This window comes from Periplaneta americana, chromosome 9 (assembly GCF_040183065.1).
Source record: "Periplaneta americana isolate PAMFEO1 chromosome 9, P.americana_PAMFEO1_priV1, whole genome shotgun sequence".
NCBI lineage: Eukaryota > Metazoa > Arthropoda > Insecta > Blattodea > Blattidae > Periplaneta > Periplaneta americana.
In genome coordinates, this window is record NC_091125.1 from 159,394,988 (window position 1) to 159,411,903 (window position 16,916).

Sequence of the window (16,916 nt, forward strand, 5' to 3'; positions counted from 1 at the left end):
CGATGCCTATCGTTTACGTGCTATATCTTGAGGAGAAAATTTAATTAGTCTGTATTTTAGCCTGCAGGTGTCAGCATCTCACTGTCGGAATGTTTACTTTATGTGGATGTGTGTACAGTGCTGCTACGAGAGTGTAGTTTGTGAATTACTATACTTCAGTGTCGGCATATAGCATAGTTTGGCTTTCAAAGATGTGCTGGCTGAATGTGATGGTGCATGAATTTAAATATCTGTATGGTCGTGTATATTATTTAAGAATAATATTTACTGGCATGTATTTATAGTAATCAATCTATGCGAATGGGATTACAGTACTGGTATAGGCTACAGTGTATCAGTGTGTTGTGAATCAGAATATATTACTGAACACGCGCTTTTGTAAATTGTTTTATGTATTAATTTTTAACAAACGTAAACAATGAACTCTGTTCAAGTAATTTTGAAGAGTAAAGAGCTGGGTAAACTGGCTTTCCAGGAAAAACTGGAAATAAAAAGACTAGATTTCATTATTATTATTATTATTATTATTATTATTATTATTATTATTATTATTATTATTAATATATGTTGTTTTGAATTTATATACGGCTTTTTCGACAATGAAACATTGGAATCATGACATTTCATATTAGGCTAAAAACGTACGATTTCAAGTTCTCTTCGATTTTGGAACACAAAATTGTGAACACACATAATATTTTATCACGAGCAGCCACTGCTTATAGTTAGTATAGGGCTGTTCATTTTTCGTATATGTCTATCTGCTGTCGAGATCTAACAAAGTTGGCAATTCGAGGGGTGGATTGGACATGAGCTCATTAATAGTTGTCTTGTGACTGGATTTTCGTGATTGGCATTGGGTTAACTGGTTTGAGGGCCTTTCGTCCACTACCTTTTGTCCACAATTTGTTCCGTCCATTACCTTTCGTCCATGTTCTCTTGTCCACAACCGATTGGTCCATACAACTTACGTCCATCCATCCATCCATAAATTTTGTCCACACTTTTACGTCCATAATCTTTCGTCCATCTTAGAATACATAAATTTGTGTTTCCCACTTACAATTACAACAGAATGTATTATCATTGTCGTCTGCTTTTTAGATATGTTTCATTTTCCTTTTAATATTAAAAAGTATGAATAGGCCTATATATGTTTTCCATTTTGGATATTACAAATTATGGCAGAGGTTGTATATACACTTCGGAGGCAACTAATGTTACATTATAATGGGTACTCAATTTTTTTTTTTTTTGGTAGGTTATTTTACGACGCTTTATCAACATCTCTGGTTATTTAGCGTCTGAATGAGATGAAGGTGATAATGCCAGTGAAATGAGTCCGGGGTCCAGCACCGAAAGTTACCCAGCATTTGCTCATATTGGGTTGAGGGAAAACCCCGGAAAAAACCTCAACCAGGTAACATGCCCTGACTGGGAATCGAACCCGGGCCACCTGGTTTCGCGGCCAGACGCGCTGACCGTTACTCCACAGATGTGGACAATGGGTACTCAATTGTTGGGAGCACACACGCGAGTCCGTGTAAAATTAAGTCGGACATTATGTCAATAATCATGAACGCATCAGGGAAATGGTTACACGGTATGAAGACTACAAGAATGACGGCCGACTGGAAACATCCTGAGAGAAATTTCATATAGAATATAAATTAACTCTGCTGAAGTTCTTCAGGAAGAAGAAAAGATGACTAATCATGTTTATAATACAAACACTATGTACATCAACAACATATATAAAATTAAATAAATTACATTTTCACCAAATGAAATATGTTTCATGTCATCTATTTCTTTTTTGCCGTAGTGAACGAAAACATAATGGACAAAGCATGAAAATGGACTAAATGGTCAGTGGACAAAACTTAATGGATGGGTCATGAAATGGATAGATGTGTCAGCGGACAAAAAAGAAAGTGGACGAAATGTAGTGGACCAAAGGCCCTATAATGGGTTAACTGACATGAATTTTCAATTTATGTATCTCTCATATATGTCCCTAGGAAAGTACCAATGAAGTTATACAGGATGATTCAGTGAAAGCATGCAAAAATTACATAGAAAATACTATTTGGAATAGGGAAGTTGAGCTATGCAAAATCAGATTACAGCAATATGAGCTTAAACATGCCTATTGCTATCACTTACTGTTATTATTTACACAAACTATTCACATTTATTTAAATTATTAATTTATTTTCATATCATTTCACAAATCTGAGTTAACAACATACTATACATACTGTTATTAACTCTTCGAATGGTTTCAATTATGAAAGGTTCTGTCATTGACTCATATCATTTATTGTAATGTGGCAATGTAAATACGAGAGACAGAACCACCTTGTGGATGACACGTCAACAAACAAAACAAGATGGATTATCTATGTTGTTTAGTCAACTGTATGAAAACAGGTCTTAAACTCACAAGTGATACCAATAAAGCACCACTTATGAAGCAACTATGCCAGGAGGTAATGGAGTAGTGTGGTCAGTTCCTTTCTTCCTCCACTGCATACATCGCCAACTAGCTATATGTAAATAACAATTGTATGTATGTATGTATGTATGTATGTATGTATGTATGTATGTATGTATGTATGTATGTATGTATGTATGTATGTATGATTCTAGTTCCGCATATTGCGGATAGATGGCAGGACTGTGACCCATTTTTTTCTAGTTGTACACCACTTCGACAGGCCACACTGTACAGGATGTGTATCTGTGGAGAGTTATGTCTTGTACTAGGGTGAGTGTATGTGTAAGTGTAGTGTCTGGAATGAGTGATGATGATGAAGATGAGGAAGGGAAAAGGGGAAACCCGGTGCCGGTACGTAGTCTACTGCTGTTGAATAGCACCAAGGGGGCCTCCAGGCTTAACGTCCCCATCCGATGGACGAATCACTATCAACAGTGACATAAGCCTTCTCTTCATATGCACTATGGAGAGATTTGGGTTTTAACCCAGGCATATTGGTGAACAATCCAGTGAATAGAAGTTGTGCACCGCCATCTCTCCTAGTCCCGACGTAGAAATTTTACATGATAATTTCTGACTCTGCCAGGAATCGAACCCGGGCCGGCTAGTCTGGAGGCAGAAACGCTACCAGAGCTAACTTGGCGGACTAAAAAAACAATTGTAAACTTAAACATAAATACTAAATGTAAATAATAAATGTTGATGGCTGTTATTTCGAGTACCTGTTATAAGGTACCTACAAAATGTTATGTTGTTAACTCAGATTTGCAGACCCCACATTTCTTATCCCTAAATCTTATGTAAAGCAGTCCCTGTTTCCTATTTAATTTTTGCACGCTGTTACTGAATCACCCTGTATACATTGGAATAGGGTAGTTAGCCTGTACAAGCAGTAAAAAAAAAAAAGGAAGAAGAAGAAGAAAAGAATAAGGACAAGAAGACGAACAAGAAGAGAAGAAACTATCTGGTTTGAACATTGAAGAACAAGATATATTGTAAGATCAAAACAATTAATGGTGGTGGTAGTGGTGTCGGTGAAGACAGAAGCAGCAACAATAGTGGTGATGATGAAGATGATTATGGTTATGGTTATTACGATGGTGAAATTTGGTTACATTCCTCCAGTTATTACTTCTTATTCTGAATTACAAAATTATGTAAAATGAGAATAAGTGGTAAATAAAAGGAAGAGCTAAACGAGTAAACATTTACCTTGCAATAAATGTGGAAGGCTTCTGTAACAAGGTGATCTAGATCCAGTTGATTCTGGAACGTCAGTTCGGGATTTCTGCTGAGTATTGTGGAAACAATGCACAACATCTGAAAAAGAAAATGATAAAAAAAACCTTAAAAGTGAATATTGACGTTATAATATAATTCCAATAACAACATCAGAAATGTTTACTATTTTGAATAATAATAATAATAATAATAATAATAATAATAATAATAATAATGATAATGATAATAATAATAATAATAATAATAATAATAATAATAATAATAATAATAATAATATGAAGGCAATTACAGTATTACAACCTTTTTGTATGGGAAAACACATTGTTTTCTTCATTTCTTTGTGACAAAGGGGTTTAACATAACGTTGTACAGGGTGTGACAGAGGTGTTGAAAGGTTTTCAAATAGAAATAACACAGTAGATATGTAAATCAAAACAAATTTATTACTTCCCAAAAAAACTGCCTATATATGCCATTTTGATATTGGTACATACATTTAGGCTTTCTTGAAAATTACGTCCTTCAAATGTAGTCCATATTTTGCTATGCACTCTTCAAGTCTCTCCCTGAAGTTACGTGTCACTCTTCCCAACATTTCGCCACCATGTTGGCGATTTTCTGGGTAATGGCTTGTGTAGTTCTTTAGGATTTTTCAGGCGCCTAATATCTGAAGTTTTGCTTATTTAAGCAACCATTCAAGTGGAAATGTGCCTCGTCACTCATTCAAACAACAATTTCATATGTCAAAATGTCGAGCGTTCTCTCAGAAAATGTCTTACATTGGACATACTCTCCCTCATTTAATTGCTGAACAATCATGAGTTTATAAGGATGAAACTTGAGATCTAAATGTGAGAATGGCCGAACAGAGCAATCTGAAAGTCAGCACTGCAGCCTACCGTCTAGGAGATCGATATGGGCTCCTCGTTAATAGCCTGTCTTATTTACCCAATGTTTTCTGGGGTCCACACATTTCGAATGGCCTGGTGGTTTCTTATTGGAAACTGATGCTGTTAATCTTTAGTCTTCTAACCATCTCAACATGGTATTGTGACTAAGAATGGCTCTGTGGCAACCAACATCAAAATGGAGACGAAACAGTCGCAGTGTTTTGATAACACAATCACCATTCTTGGAAAATGTCTCAACGAAAAAGCATGAATACTAAAATGGCATCACACAAGCTAATGATCGTTCCGTACCCAAACCTGACATTGCTCAGTAAACAACCTCCTAAAATCGTCCAATTCCTTTGCCGCACCTGTACATGAACTATGAAATGCAAAGAAAAAATATAAAACATTTTCAAATAAAATTCTGAATTTTTTCTCATCTGTAAAATTTAGAATCTGTGGGCAAATCGCAATATAGCGAACGTAGAAGCTCCGCCCACGACCCTTCCACTTTCCCTTACTAGCTCAACAGACACACTACGTGATAGGCGAGTGTTGTGTCGAATGCACATTTCATGCGGGTGGGGATAACTTAAGGTATGGTCACACGTCGCTACTTTTGCAGTGCTGCAGTACAAAAAACTGCGCAACTCTCGTACTGCGACGTGTGAACAACGGTGCAACCCGAAAAGTAGCGACTGCCGAACCTGCTGCCCGCTACTTTTCCATGCTGCGCGCAACTTAAAAGTAGCGACGTGTGAACAGGGTTCTCAGGGTTGCAGCCGCAGCATTTTTGATATTGGTTTTGTTGAAACTTTTGCTGCGGTTGCAATCAGTGTTACCACCCAAATGTGCCAATGATACTTTTTGGAGAATTAAGAGAAAGACTATCAGTAGCCAAGCGAGTGGAGCAACAAGTTAATATTGCTAAATTCAATATTTTGAAATTAAGGGACGAGGAAACTAAGCAAAATTATCAGGTCGAAATTTCGAATAGGTTTGCCACTTTAGAAAGTTCCGACGAAGTTGAGAAAGAATTAGATGTTAATAGCGTGTGGGAAAATATCAGAGATAGTATCAAAATTGCAGCTGAGCAGAGCATAGGTTATTATGAAACTAAGAAAAACAAACCGTGGTTCGATGAAGATTGTTACATGGTAGTAGAAAGAAGGAAACAGGCAAAATTGAAATTCTTACAGGATCCAATTGAGAAGAGAGATAATTATTTCAATGAAAGACGGGAAGCAAGTGGTACACTTAGGAATAAAAAGAGAGATTACTTGAAGGAAAAACTGAATGAGGTAGAAACAAGTAGTAAAAATAAAAACATTAGAGATTTATATAAGGGTATAAAGGAATTTAAGAACGGATATCAGCCAAGGGTAAACGTGATCAAGGATGAGAATGGTGACTTTCTTGCAGACTCTCCATTAATCCTAAACAGATGGAAAAACTATTTTGCGCAACTAGGCCTATTAAATGTACATAGGCCAAATAGAAATGATCGGGACGAAATTGAAATACAAACTGCTGAGCCATTTATACCTGGACCCACGCTTTCAGAAGTCGAAATTGCGATAGAAAATCTGAAAAAATACAAGTCTCCAGGTATCGATCAAATTCCAGCAGAATTAATATAAGAGGGTGGACGTGCATTATATAGCGAAATTTATAAACTTGTACTTGCTATTTGGGAAAAGGAAATTGTACCAGAACAATGGAAGGAGTCCATAATTGTACCTATTTTTAAGAAGGGGGACAAAACCAACTGTGGTAACTTTAGAGGAATATCACTTTTGTTGACGTCATACAAAATTTTGTCCAATATTCTTTTGAGAAGATTAACTCCGTACGTAGATGAAATTATTGGGGATCATCAGTGCGGTTTTAGGCGTAATAGATCGACTATTGATCAGATTTTTTGTATTCGACAGATAATGGAGAAAAAATGGGAGTATAAGGGTACAGTACATCAGTTATTCATAGATTTCAAAAAGGCATATGACTCGGTTAAGAGGGAAGTATGATATGATATTCTTATTGAATTTGGTATTCCCAAGAAACTAGTTCGATTAATTAAAATGTGTCTCAGTGAAACATACAGCAGAGTCCATATAGGTCACTTTCTATCTGATGCTTTTCCAATTTACTGCAGGCTAAAGCAGGGAGATGCACTATCACCTTTACTTTTTAACTTTGCTTTAGAATATGCCATTAGGAAAGTTCAGGATAACAGGCAGGGTTTGAAATTGAACGGGTTACATCAGCTTCTTGTCTATGCGGATGACGTGAATATGTTAGGAGAAAATCCATAAACGATTAGGGAAAACACGGAAATTTTACTTGAAGCAAGTAAAGCGATTGGTTTGGAAGTAAATCCCGAAAAGACAAAGTATATGATTATGTCTCGTGACCAGAATATTGTACGAAATGGAAATATAAAAATTGGAGATTTATCCTTCGAAGGGGTGGAAAAATTCAAATATCTTGGAACAACAGTAACAAATATAAATGATACTCGGGAGGAAATTAAACACAGAATAAATATGGGAAATGCGTGTTATTATTCGGTTGAGAAGCTTTTGTCATCTAGTCTGCTGTCAAAAAATCTGAAAGTTAGAATTTATAAAACAGTTATATTACCGGTTGTTCTGTATGGTTGTGAAACTTGGACTCTCACTTCGAGAGAGGAACATACGTTAAGGGTGTTTGAGAATAAGGTGCTTAGGAAAATATTTGGGGCTAAGAGGGATGAAGTTACAGGAGAATGGAGAAAGTTACACAACACAGAACTGCACGTATTGTATTCTTCACCTGACATAATTAGGAACATAAAATCCAGACGTTTGAGATGGGCAGGGCATGTAGCACGTATGGGCGAATCCAGAAATGCATATAGAGTGTTAGTTGGGAGACCGGAGGGAAAAAGACCTTTGGGGAGGCCGAGACGTAGATGGGAGGATAATATTAAAATGGATTTGAGGGAGGTGGGATATGATGATAGAGACTGGATTAATCTTGCACAGGATAGGGATCTATGGCGGGCTTATGTGAGGGCAGCAATGAACCTTCGGGTTCCTTAAAAGCCATTCGTAAGTAAGTTATATGTGATGAAAATAAATTATTTGTAACAGTTATTAAATACACAACACAGTCTGAGCATAATTGCTGACGATATAATTCATTTTTTTAATTTTCCGTAGTGTAGTTCCAAACAGGAAGGTTGCCAACATTGATTACGTGAATATGCTGTTTAAGTATATAGGAGTTTTTAAAAGCTTTATAGTAAACATAATGTCAATTTCTGAATACTAGATACAACAGAAAAGCAAATAATATATAAGTAAGCTTTCACATGAGTTTGTTAATAATGCGAACATAACCACAAAATGTATATTGAGAAGTCAACACGGAGATGGGAACCTGCAGCATGACTGCGGCTGCAAAAGTAGCGCCTTGTGTGTGAACAGACTCGCAACCTCCAGTTGCAACTCTTGCAGCATCTGGGTTGCGCAGCACGAAAAATAGCGTGCAGCGCGCTACTTCTGGCTTATGTGTGAACACGACAAGCAACTTTTGCAGCTGCAGTACAAAAGTTGCGCAGCAAAAGTAGCAATGTGTGACGTACCTTTATCCTACTGGCGTTCGCTATATTGCGATTTATCCGAATCTGTTTGTTAAAACCTTTTTGCTGGCAGGTACTCATATGACTTACGGTGTATTCGTAACATAGGAATAATTTCATTGGCTCTCACCTCGACCACAACCTGTCTGTACTCAGGCTTCTGGATGTGGTTCAACATCTCCTCAACAAGCAACGCGAAGTTGAGTTCAGACTGCGTCATGTTGGACAGTGTCGGCTGCTGTGGCAGGTGACTCCCCTGCACTCGTATTCCTTGTGGAGTGCGGGACATCACATCCCACACCTGCCCGTAGAAGTGAGCTGGCACACGGCACAAACAACCCTCCAGCCGGCGTCGTTGTAATGGCGTCAGACTACAAGAAAGTATTACAACATATCACTTTTCAATATTACAAACTCAACAAGCTGGTCTGAAATTATGCGAGTCATACAATGATACAAACCTCCATATTTAGTCAGTTACTATCTAATAATTAAATCAAAAGATGGGTGTACCTTATTCCTAAAACTAATAGAATACTTATATTCTGCTTTTAATCACTCAACATACTACAGGCCTAGAACTAATTTCCTGTGAGTCTGACTTTAAGGGGTTAAGTATAGCTTACAGCAGTAAAATTTTTGGAAATATTCAACATTTTTTTCCTCTATTTATTGTGTTTTGTACAATAATGAAAATTGATATGTGTAAAGTACTGTCCTTCTGCTATATGAAAAAAAATATTTTTGCGATTTAAAAAAAAAAATTATATATATTGTCGGACCATCGGATCTGTGCCCCTGTAAGATATGCGAACTGAACCCTAATTTCTTCTCAGCCTCGGTAATTCATTTCTCTCCCTGCATTCCTATCTCTCTCCCTTTCTCTCCCCCACTACTCACAATTTTGAGCCTTCTTGCCAGACAGTTTATTAGCGCTTGCAGTCCAGTGTTCCATGAACACTATAGCAAGGAGTGGCGAAAGAAATATTATTAAGTACGTAATAGCATTTTGCGATGAAGAGAAACAAACAGGTCAATATCTGTTTCCTATAAATAAGGCAACGAAAAGAGCAGCTGCGATCACAGGTGAGGCTTATTTTATTTCAATTGATTATGTATTAAAATTACTTACTTAACTAATACTGATACAACATGTTATGTAATTTATATAGGCAGGTCAGAGCGCCTAATAAAGAAAATGAGGAGAGAGAGAGTCTGTGCAGGAGATGAAAAGCTAAAATCACCAGGGAAGAACAGATCAAGGGGACCTTTAATTCTTGTAGATGATATGAACCGATGTATATTTTATACCGTGCAGAAAGAAGTTCCGACATTGAAGAAATTACTGAAGGTTGGGAGAGAACCAATCATTTCCAAGGTTGGACAGAAATGCTACAGAAAGTGATTCAAGACATGGGATTTAGGTTTAAAAATGTAGAAATACAAGATGTATTGTAGCATGAAGGACCAGTTATTTATGGCACCGTTCGACGAAAGTTTGCTGTTTAACGTGGTGGGAGGAAAGCAGGTGGAATGGAGTGAGTACAGGCTTTAACTTTTCCAAGAATGACAGCGCTGACAGGGCACAGATCCGATGGTCCGACAATATATATATATATATATTTTTCATAATTCAAAATGATGGCAGTTTATTGTGCAGTGATGAAGCGTTTCCCTCATAACTCATAAACTTGCTAACTTTTCATGTTCTCTCGTTTTTATTTTATTGCTGAAACTCATGTTTACAATATCATGCTCTTTCAACTACATTCCTTAATAAGTAATATATTTTTTTTATTTTGTGTTAGAAGAAAATACTGATATTTGACCATTTTTAAAATGAATTATTTTTTATCAGACAATCTATCACAGGTGGAGAAGTGATCTTGTATCATATTGTAGATATGACATGTATAAATACACACAAAAAATTTCATCACAGAATGTTGGATAGTTTTTGAGTTATGTGGGAAACGCTTCATCACTGCGCAGTGAACTGAATTTTGAAAAAAAAAAAATAAATAAATAAATAAATAAAAAAATATATTTTTTTTAAATCGTAAAAATATTTTTTTCATATAGCACATATACACAACTAATTTTCATTATTGTATAAGATACAGTAATGAAGGAAAAAAATGTTGAATATTTCCAAAATTTTACTGCTGTAAGCTGTACCTAACCCCTTAAGTGAGAATTTCAAATGTAGTTAAAAATAATTGTTCTACATTGTGTACATCACAAGTACGTTTCACGAAAAAATTCTCACTGAGGAAAAGAGAGAACTTCAGAAAACTGATATTCATTGACCAGTGATTATACAGGGCGATCCACATAAACTTTTACCATTAAATCAGATATAATTTCTCTTTGGGAGTTAGTATAAATTGAATATTATGATCTCTGTGGTCCTGGGAGAACTTATATTAGTAACCCTGGAACAACTGTCATCCATTGTTGATATTGGCTATTATTGCAGAACATATATGTAGTGATTAGTTCCCCTTAACACTGCAAACATGCAATACTCACTTAGACAGCGTGTTTTGGCAATAACGTTAAATTACAACTCTAGTGTGCCAAATTGTGAAAAAGGTTGAAAAATGCTGACCTAAACTGTTAAACGTAGAAAAAGTAGAATGAAAACAGGTTTATAGGAAACATAAAATTCCATTAGCTGAAATCTTAAAACCTGCTGTCATTTCTTCTACAACCCAATTTCGCGTTCCTTACCAAGACAACTGCAACAATGAAGCAAATCAAGCTTTCAGGTATAACTCCCTGTAAAGTTGATTTGAATAATTTCGAAGGAAAAATTGTTCTGGGGCCAGGTATCGAACCCGGGACCTTTGGTTAAACGTACCAATGCTCTACCAACTGAGCTACCCGGGAACTCTAAGTTCCCGGGTAGCTCAGTTGGTACTCTAAGTTCCTGGGTAGCTCAGTTTCCGGGTAGCTCAGTTGGTAGAGCGTTGGTACATTTAACCAAAGGTCCCGGGTTCGATACCCGGCCCCAGAACAATTTTTCCTTCGAAATTATGCAACAATGAAGTAAGTAGAAACTTACTTCTCCTGAGTCGCCCACTCTCTCACAGAGAGCACCTTGTGAAGCAGCTGTCGAACTTGGTAAGGACTGTGATCCTCCAGAGACTTGGATTCCGAGGTCATCTGAAGGTACAGCTTCATGGCTTCCATGACCCAGCTGCAGAAACAGTTACACAATGCTGGATCAGCCACATCATCTACAATACTGAAATGTAATTCTTTACAACACAACTTCATTTTCTACAAAAAACGAAAAATGTGATTTATAACAAAAAATTACTGTACCAAATTTTCACCCATCTCCTGCCTTAAGAAAATGTAAGTTAAATTTCGATAGGAGTTGTATCGTATTGTATTTATTAACATTTCATGGTATTCATTCATTGCTTACAGCTAGAATATGAAACAAGTCAAAAAACTTAATACTATTATAAAATCTTAATTTATAGTCACAGTCTAGATGAAATATATACAGATGAGATTTACAATATAGTCTACTAGTACAACACATAGTTTTAGTATCAATTTCATGAAGCGTTATTGAATGTCATGAATTCACCTACAGAATAGAAGGCGTGAGAAACTAGGTACTTCTTTAATTTGACCCTAAATAATCTTATGTTTTGAGTTTCATTTTTTATATCGATAGGAAGGCTGTTAAAAATTTTTACTGCCATATAACGCACTCCTTTTTGATAGCACGATAGACTTGCCGATGGAGTATGAAAGTCATTCTTTGACGTGTATTTATGCTATGAACTGTTGAATTAGTTACAAAGTTTTCACGATTACATACGAGGAAGGTTATTAATGAAAAGATATACTGACAAGCCATGGGCATTATTTGTAGTTTTTTGAAAATAGTCCTACACGATTCCCTAGATTTGGCACCTACTATTATTCTAATTACTCTTTTTTGTAATAGAAATATATTGTTACTATCTGTGGAATTTCCCCAGAATATTATTCCAAAACTCATTACCGAGTGGAAGTATGCAAAGTATATTGTTTTTAAGGTATTGATATTTACTATCTTTTGCATAGATCTAATAGCAAAACAAGCTGAATTTAGTTTGGGGGTAATTTCTTTAATATGATTTTTCCAATTCAACACATTATCGATTTTTAAGCCAAGAAATTTGGTTGTTGTTGTTGTTGTTTCTAATAGGGATCTATTATTAATTATTGAGCTAGAAATTTGCGAGGTTGAATTTGGACAGGATTTAAATTGAATTATGTTAGTTTTGTTACAATTTAATACCAATTTATTGACTGAGAACCAGTCACATATTTTGAAGAAAATTTCCTCTGTTGAAGATTGGAATGTGTTGGAGTTATTGGCTGTAATTACTATACTTGTGTCATCTGCAAATAATGTGGGAAGACCTATATCTTTTATTAGGGGGGCAAGATCATTTATAAACACCAGAAAAAGTAGGGAGTAAATAAAACTTAACAATGCGCACATTCAAACATTTCTGCAGAGTAAAGCACTTACCCTACCCTAATCTTGAGAATTCCTTTGAACATCTCCGGGTTCGTGGCGATGAGTCGGCCGCAGTACAGCACCACCTCCTGCTGAAGCACAGCCTGAATCACGTCGTAGGGCTGAATGGTGGAGTACATGACGGACTGGATCTCTGCAGGGGTCATGGGCTTGTCGAACACAGTCTCCTGGTGGCCGATCACACCCACAGTCAACTGCAACACACGTGGGAAATGTCAGGCTCTGAACTTGCATCCCCAGACTATCACAAGTTTGAGGAGGCGAATGTTGTCTAGGAAAACATTTTGCTTCTGACGAAGGCGTAAAGAAAATTAAATTAAACGAACAAATAACAATCCATGTATCTGATAATGATATACAGTGATCCCAGTGAACGTTTCCAAATGTCTGGAAAACATGTAAGAAGTGTATACTTCGCATTTTTTCAAAGTAGACAACTGTGTCACAAACTATTAAACATGAACTGTTTTCAGAGCACGGGAGGCGTGATAGTAGGAGGAATAAGAATAAAGTTCATCATAAGATTTGCTGATGATATGGTGTTGTCAGCAGAAGAGGAGACGATAATTTTACAAGAAAATTTCTGACCCCACCAGGAATCGAACCCGGGCCGACTAGTCTGGAGGCAGACACGCTACCACAGAGTTAACTCGACGGATCTATATAATCACGATATTTTCAACAAAAAACAGGTTTCATGGAGAATTCGCAAGAAAAATTACTCTTTCTTCCAAATAAAATGTTCTTTGTTATAGTCATAGTTTCAGGGACTACTTCCAGGGAGCAGTGCAAGCAGACAACGGTTATTTCTCTTTCTTGAACAACTGCCTTTCGTGAGATCAAGAAGGTAGCGGTTACACCCTCACAGTCGAATGAAATTGAATTATGAATTTAATTAACGATGCAAACAATTATCTAATAGTTTCAAAGGGATTTTTTTCAATATTGATTAAAAAAAGTTATTTTATTATATTTTGGGTTTTTTTAGGGTGCGAAATATGCGCGAAAATTGCTAGTTTCTTTACGAAATATTCACCGAAATTAAACCGTTTTTAACACCGAAATCAGGGTAAAATGATCAACAGTAATCTCACTAGAGGTTTCGATTTATCTAGAGAAAATTAAAACTTGAGTGGGATTTAATTGACTATTATACGATTAGAAGAAATAAAGTACTCTAATACAATAACATATTAATTAACTTACTGAAATTCTAATTCACTAATGTTAGCTTCACTAAAATGTTTGAACGAACCAGCCATTTTCAGTTGACTGTCTATGCTGTAAACAAATGACGATCGCAAAGCATGTTTTATAGTACTGTAAAGAATTTGCAGTTTGAAATGTTGGCAAACAAAGAAACAAATGCATACTTACTTACTTACAAATGGCTTTTAAGGAACCCGAAGGTTCACATAAGCCCGCCATCGGTCCCTATCCTGAGCAAGATTAATCCAGTCTCTATCATCATACCCCACCTCCCTCAAATCCATTTTAATATTATCCTCCCATCTACGTCTCGGCCTCCCTAAAGGTCTTTTTCCTTCCGGTCTCCCAACTAACACTCTATATGCTTTTCTGGATTCGCCCATACGTGCTACATGCCCTGCCCATCTCAAACATCTGGATTTAATGTTCCTAATTATGTCAGGTGAAGAATACAATGCGTGCAGTTCTGCGTTGTGAAACTTTCTCCATTCTCCTGTAACTTCATCCCGCTTAGCCCCAAATATTTTCCTTAGCACCTTATTCTCAAACACCCTTAACCTATGTTCCTCTCTCAGAGTGAGAGTCCAAGTTTCACAACCATACAGAACAACCGGTAATATAACTGTTTTATAAATTCTAACTTTCAGATTTTTGGACAGCAGACTGGATGATAAGAGCTTCTCAACCGAATAATAACACGCATTTCCCATATTTATTCTGCGTTTAATTTCCTCCCGAGTGTCACTTATATTTGTTACTGTTGCTCCAAGATATTTGAATTTTTCCACCTCTTCGAAGGATAAATCTCCAATTTTTATATTTCCATTTCGTACAATATTCTGGTCACGAGACATAATCATATACTTTGTCTTTTCGGGATTTACTTCCAAACCGATCGCTCTACTTGCTTCAAGTAAAATTTCCGTGTTTTCCTTAATCGTTTGTGTATTTTCTCCTAACATATTCACGTCATCCGCATAGACAAGAAGCTGATGTAACCCGTTCAATTCCAAACCCTGCCTGTTATCCTGATCTTTCCTAATGGCATACTCTAGAGTAAAGGTGATAGTGCATCTCCCTGCTTTAGTCCACAGTGAATTGGAAAAGCATCAGATAGAAACTCACCTATACGGACTCTGCTGTATGTTTCACTGAGACACATTTTAATTAATCGAACTAGTTTCTTGGGAATACCAAATTCAATAAGAATTTCATATAATACCTAGAAACAAATGCTAGAGTAGTGATAAAGATAAACAAATGCTAGGGAAGCGATAAAATTAAACAAATGCTAGGGAAGCAATAAAATTGTGCGATAAGCAGCCATGATTGGTTGAAAGATGTCCTTTCGTACCGTTTTATTGGTCAAAAGTAGTATGACGGAGTAACAGTGTAATAGTCACATACAATAAATCTTACATGCATTTACCTGCTTGCCATTGACCAGCACAGTTGTGATGAAAGGGCTGATGCTGTCCACAGTGTGGTGCAGCAGGCTGCTGCAGTATCGCACAGCCACCCAGTACCGCAAGCAGCCTGCATGGTGGTACAGATTCTTGAGGTGGTCTTCAACTGCAAGCAGAAACCCAGGAAAATGCCGCTGATCTCTGGTCATCCAGTTCTTTTACTCTGTTTATTATTATAATTATGAAGTTTTGGAAACCTTTAATATGAAAATATCTATCAATAAAACCAAAGTAATGGCTATGGAAGGAAAATACAATAGAAGAGCTAAAATCGTTATAAAAGATCAGTTAATAGAACAGGTGAATACTTTTAAATACCTGGGATGCGACCTATCCATTTATAATTTGAACCAAGATCTTGACAACAATGTAATAAAATATAATTCAATAAATGGATGTATTAACAGATACTTAGGAAATTCAATGAGGAAGGAGGTCAAACTCAGATTGCATAATATAGTATCGAAACCGATGTTACTTTATAGTAGTGAAACCTGGATAATGAGGAAAAAAGACAAAAATAAAATTGAAAGCTCAGAAATGAGATTTATGAGACGGCTATTAGGAGTATCTCTAAGAGACAGAGTGAGAAGTGCAGACATAAGAGCGGCACTGGGTATAAGAAGTAGTATAGTGCAAGAGGCAATTCAGTACCAAAAGAACTGGCAAGAGCATGTCAACAGAATGTCCCCTGACAGACTACCACAGCAAGCTTTATTTTATAAACCAAATGGAAGATGAGATATAGGACAGCCGAGAACCAGATGGAAAGACCAGTTTCAAGAATAAATGTCTTTGGCGTGGAACGGGATAAACCCCAATCCTTGGAAAGGCAGAAGAAGAAGAAGAAGATGAAGGCTAACAATAACAGGATCCTCTCTTAAAAAAAGCTAGGGGAAAGTGATTGTCACAAAGATAGGAGAAGGTTGAAAAATCACACTAGTCATCCACACTTCACTTACAGGTTTGAATATTTGGTGATCAAAACTTTGTTATACATTGTAACCAGCGAATAGGGATTATAAAGAATGGACACTGAGCGAATTTTCCTGTGTTTTGTTTCTCTGTGTGCCGGCGTTTAGTTCCACTTTCAAGCGCTAGAGGTTAGTTTAATCGAGCATACGCTAAGATAATAATTGAGTATAGAGTTGAGACACAGGATCCAAACATCGCCTACCTTATTGCATAATCCAGTAACGCTTTGCATCAAATAAATTCAAGTTAACAGCTTTTCCTTATTTGTCAGTGGCAAACTAGTTGTAATAATAATTTTTTATATTTCAGATATAATAAATTACATTATAAAATAATATAAGATGAAATTAAGTATCGAATTCGTTTAATATTTGTATATAATATAATATAGGTATATGGTTTTACTTCTCATAAGAGTTTTGTTTTTCCATTTTCAGTGCTATCAAATCATTAC

At 36.3% G+C, this 16,916-nt stretch overlaps 1 protein-coding gene across 4 annotated transcripts in view; it reads right to left on the reverse strand.

Annotated features, from left to right (window-relative positions):
- The window catches only part of LOC138706663 (probable phosphorylase b kinase regulatory subunit beta), a 76,005-nt gene that overhangs the window by 13,550 nt on the left and 45,539 nt on the right, over positions 1-16,916 (reverse strand). For all 4 annotated transcript variants that reach the window (XM_069836219.1, XM_069836217.1, XM_069836218.1 and 1 more), the window contains 5 exons: positions 15,451-15,593; positions 12,804-13,006; positions 11,328-11,462; positions 8,391-8,631; positions 3,713-3,820 (listed from right to left, as the gene is read on the reverse strand). In XM_069836219.1, coding sequence (XP_069692320.1) covers positions 3,713-3,820; positions 8,391-8,631; positions 11,328-11,462; positions 12,804-13,006; positions 15,451-15,593 — 830 coding nt within the window. The remainder of the gene's footprint in view (positions 1-3,712; positions 3,821-8,390; positions 8,632-11,327; positions 11,463-12,803; positions 13,007-15,450; positions 15,594-16,916) is intronic.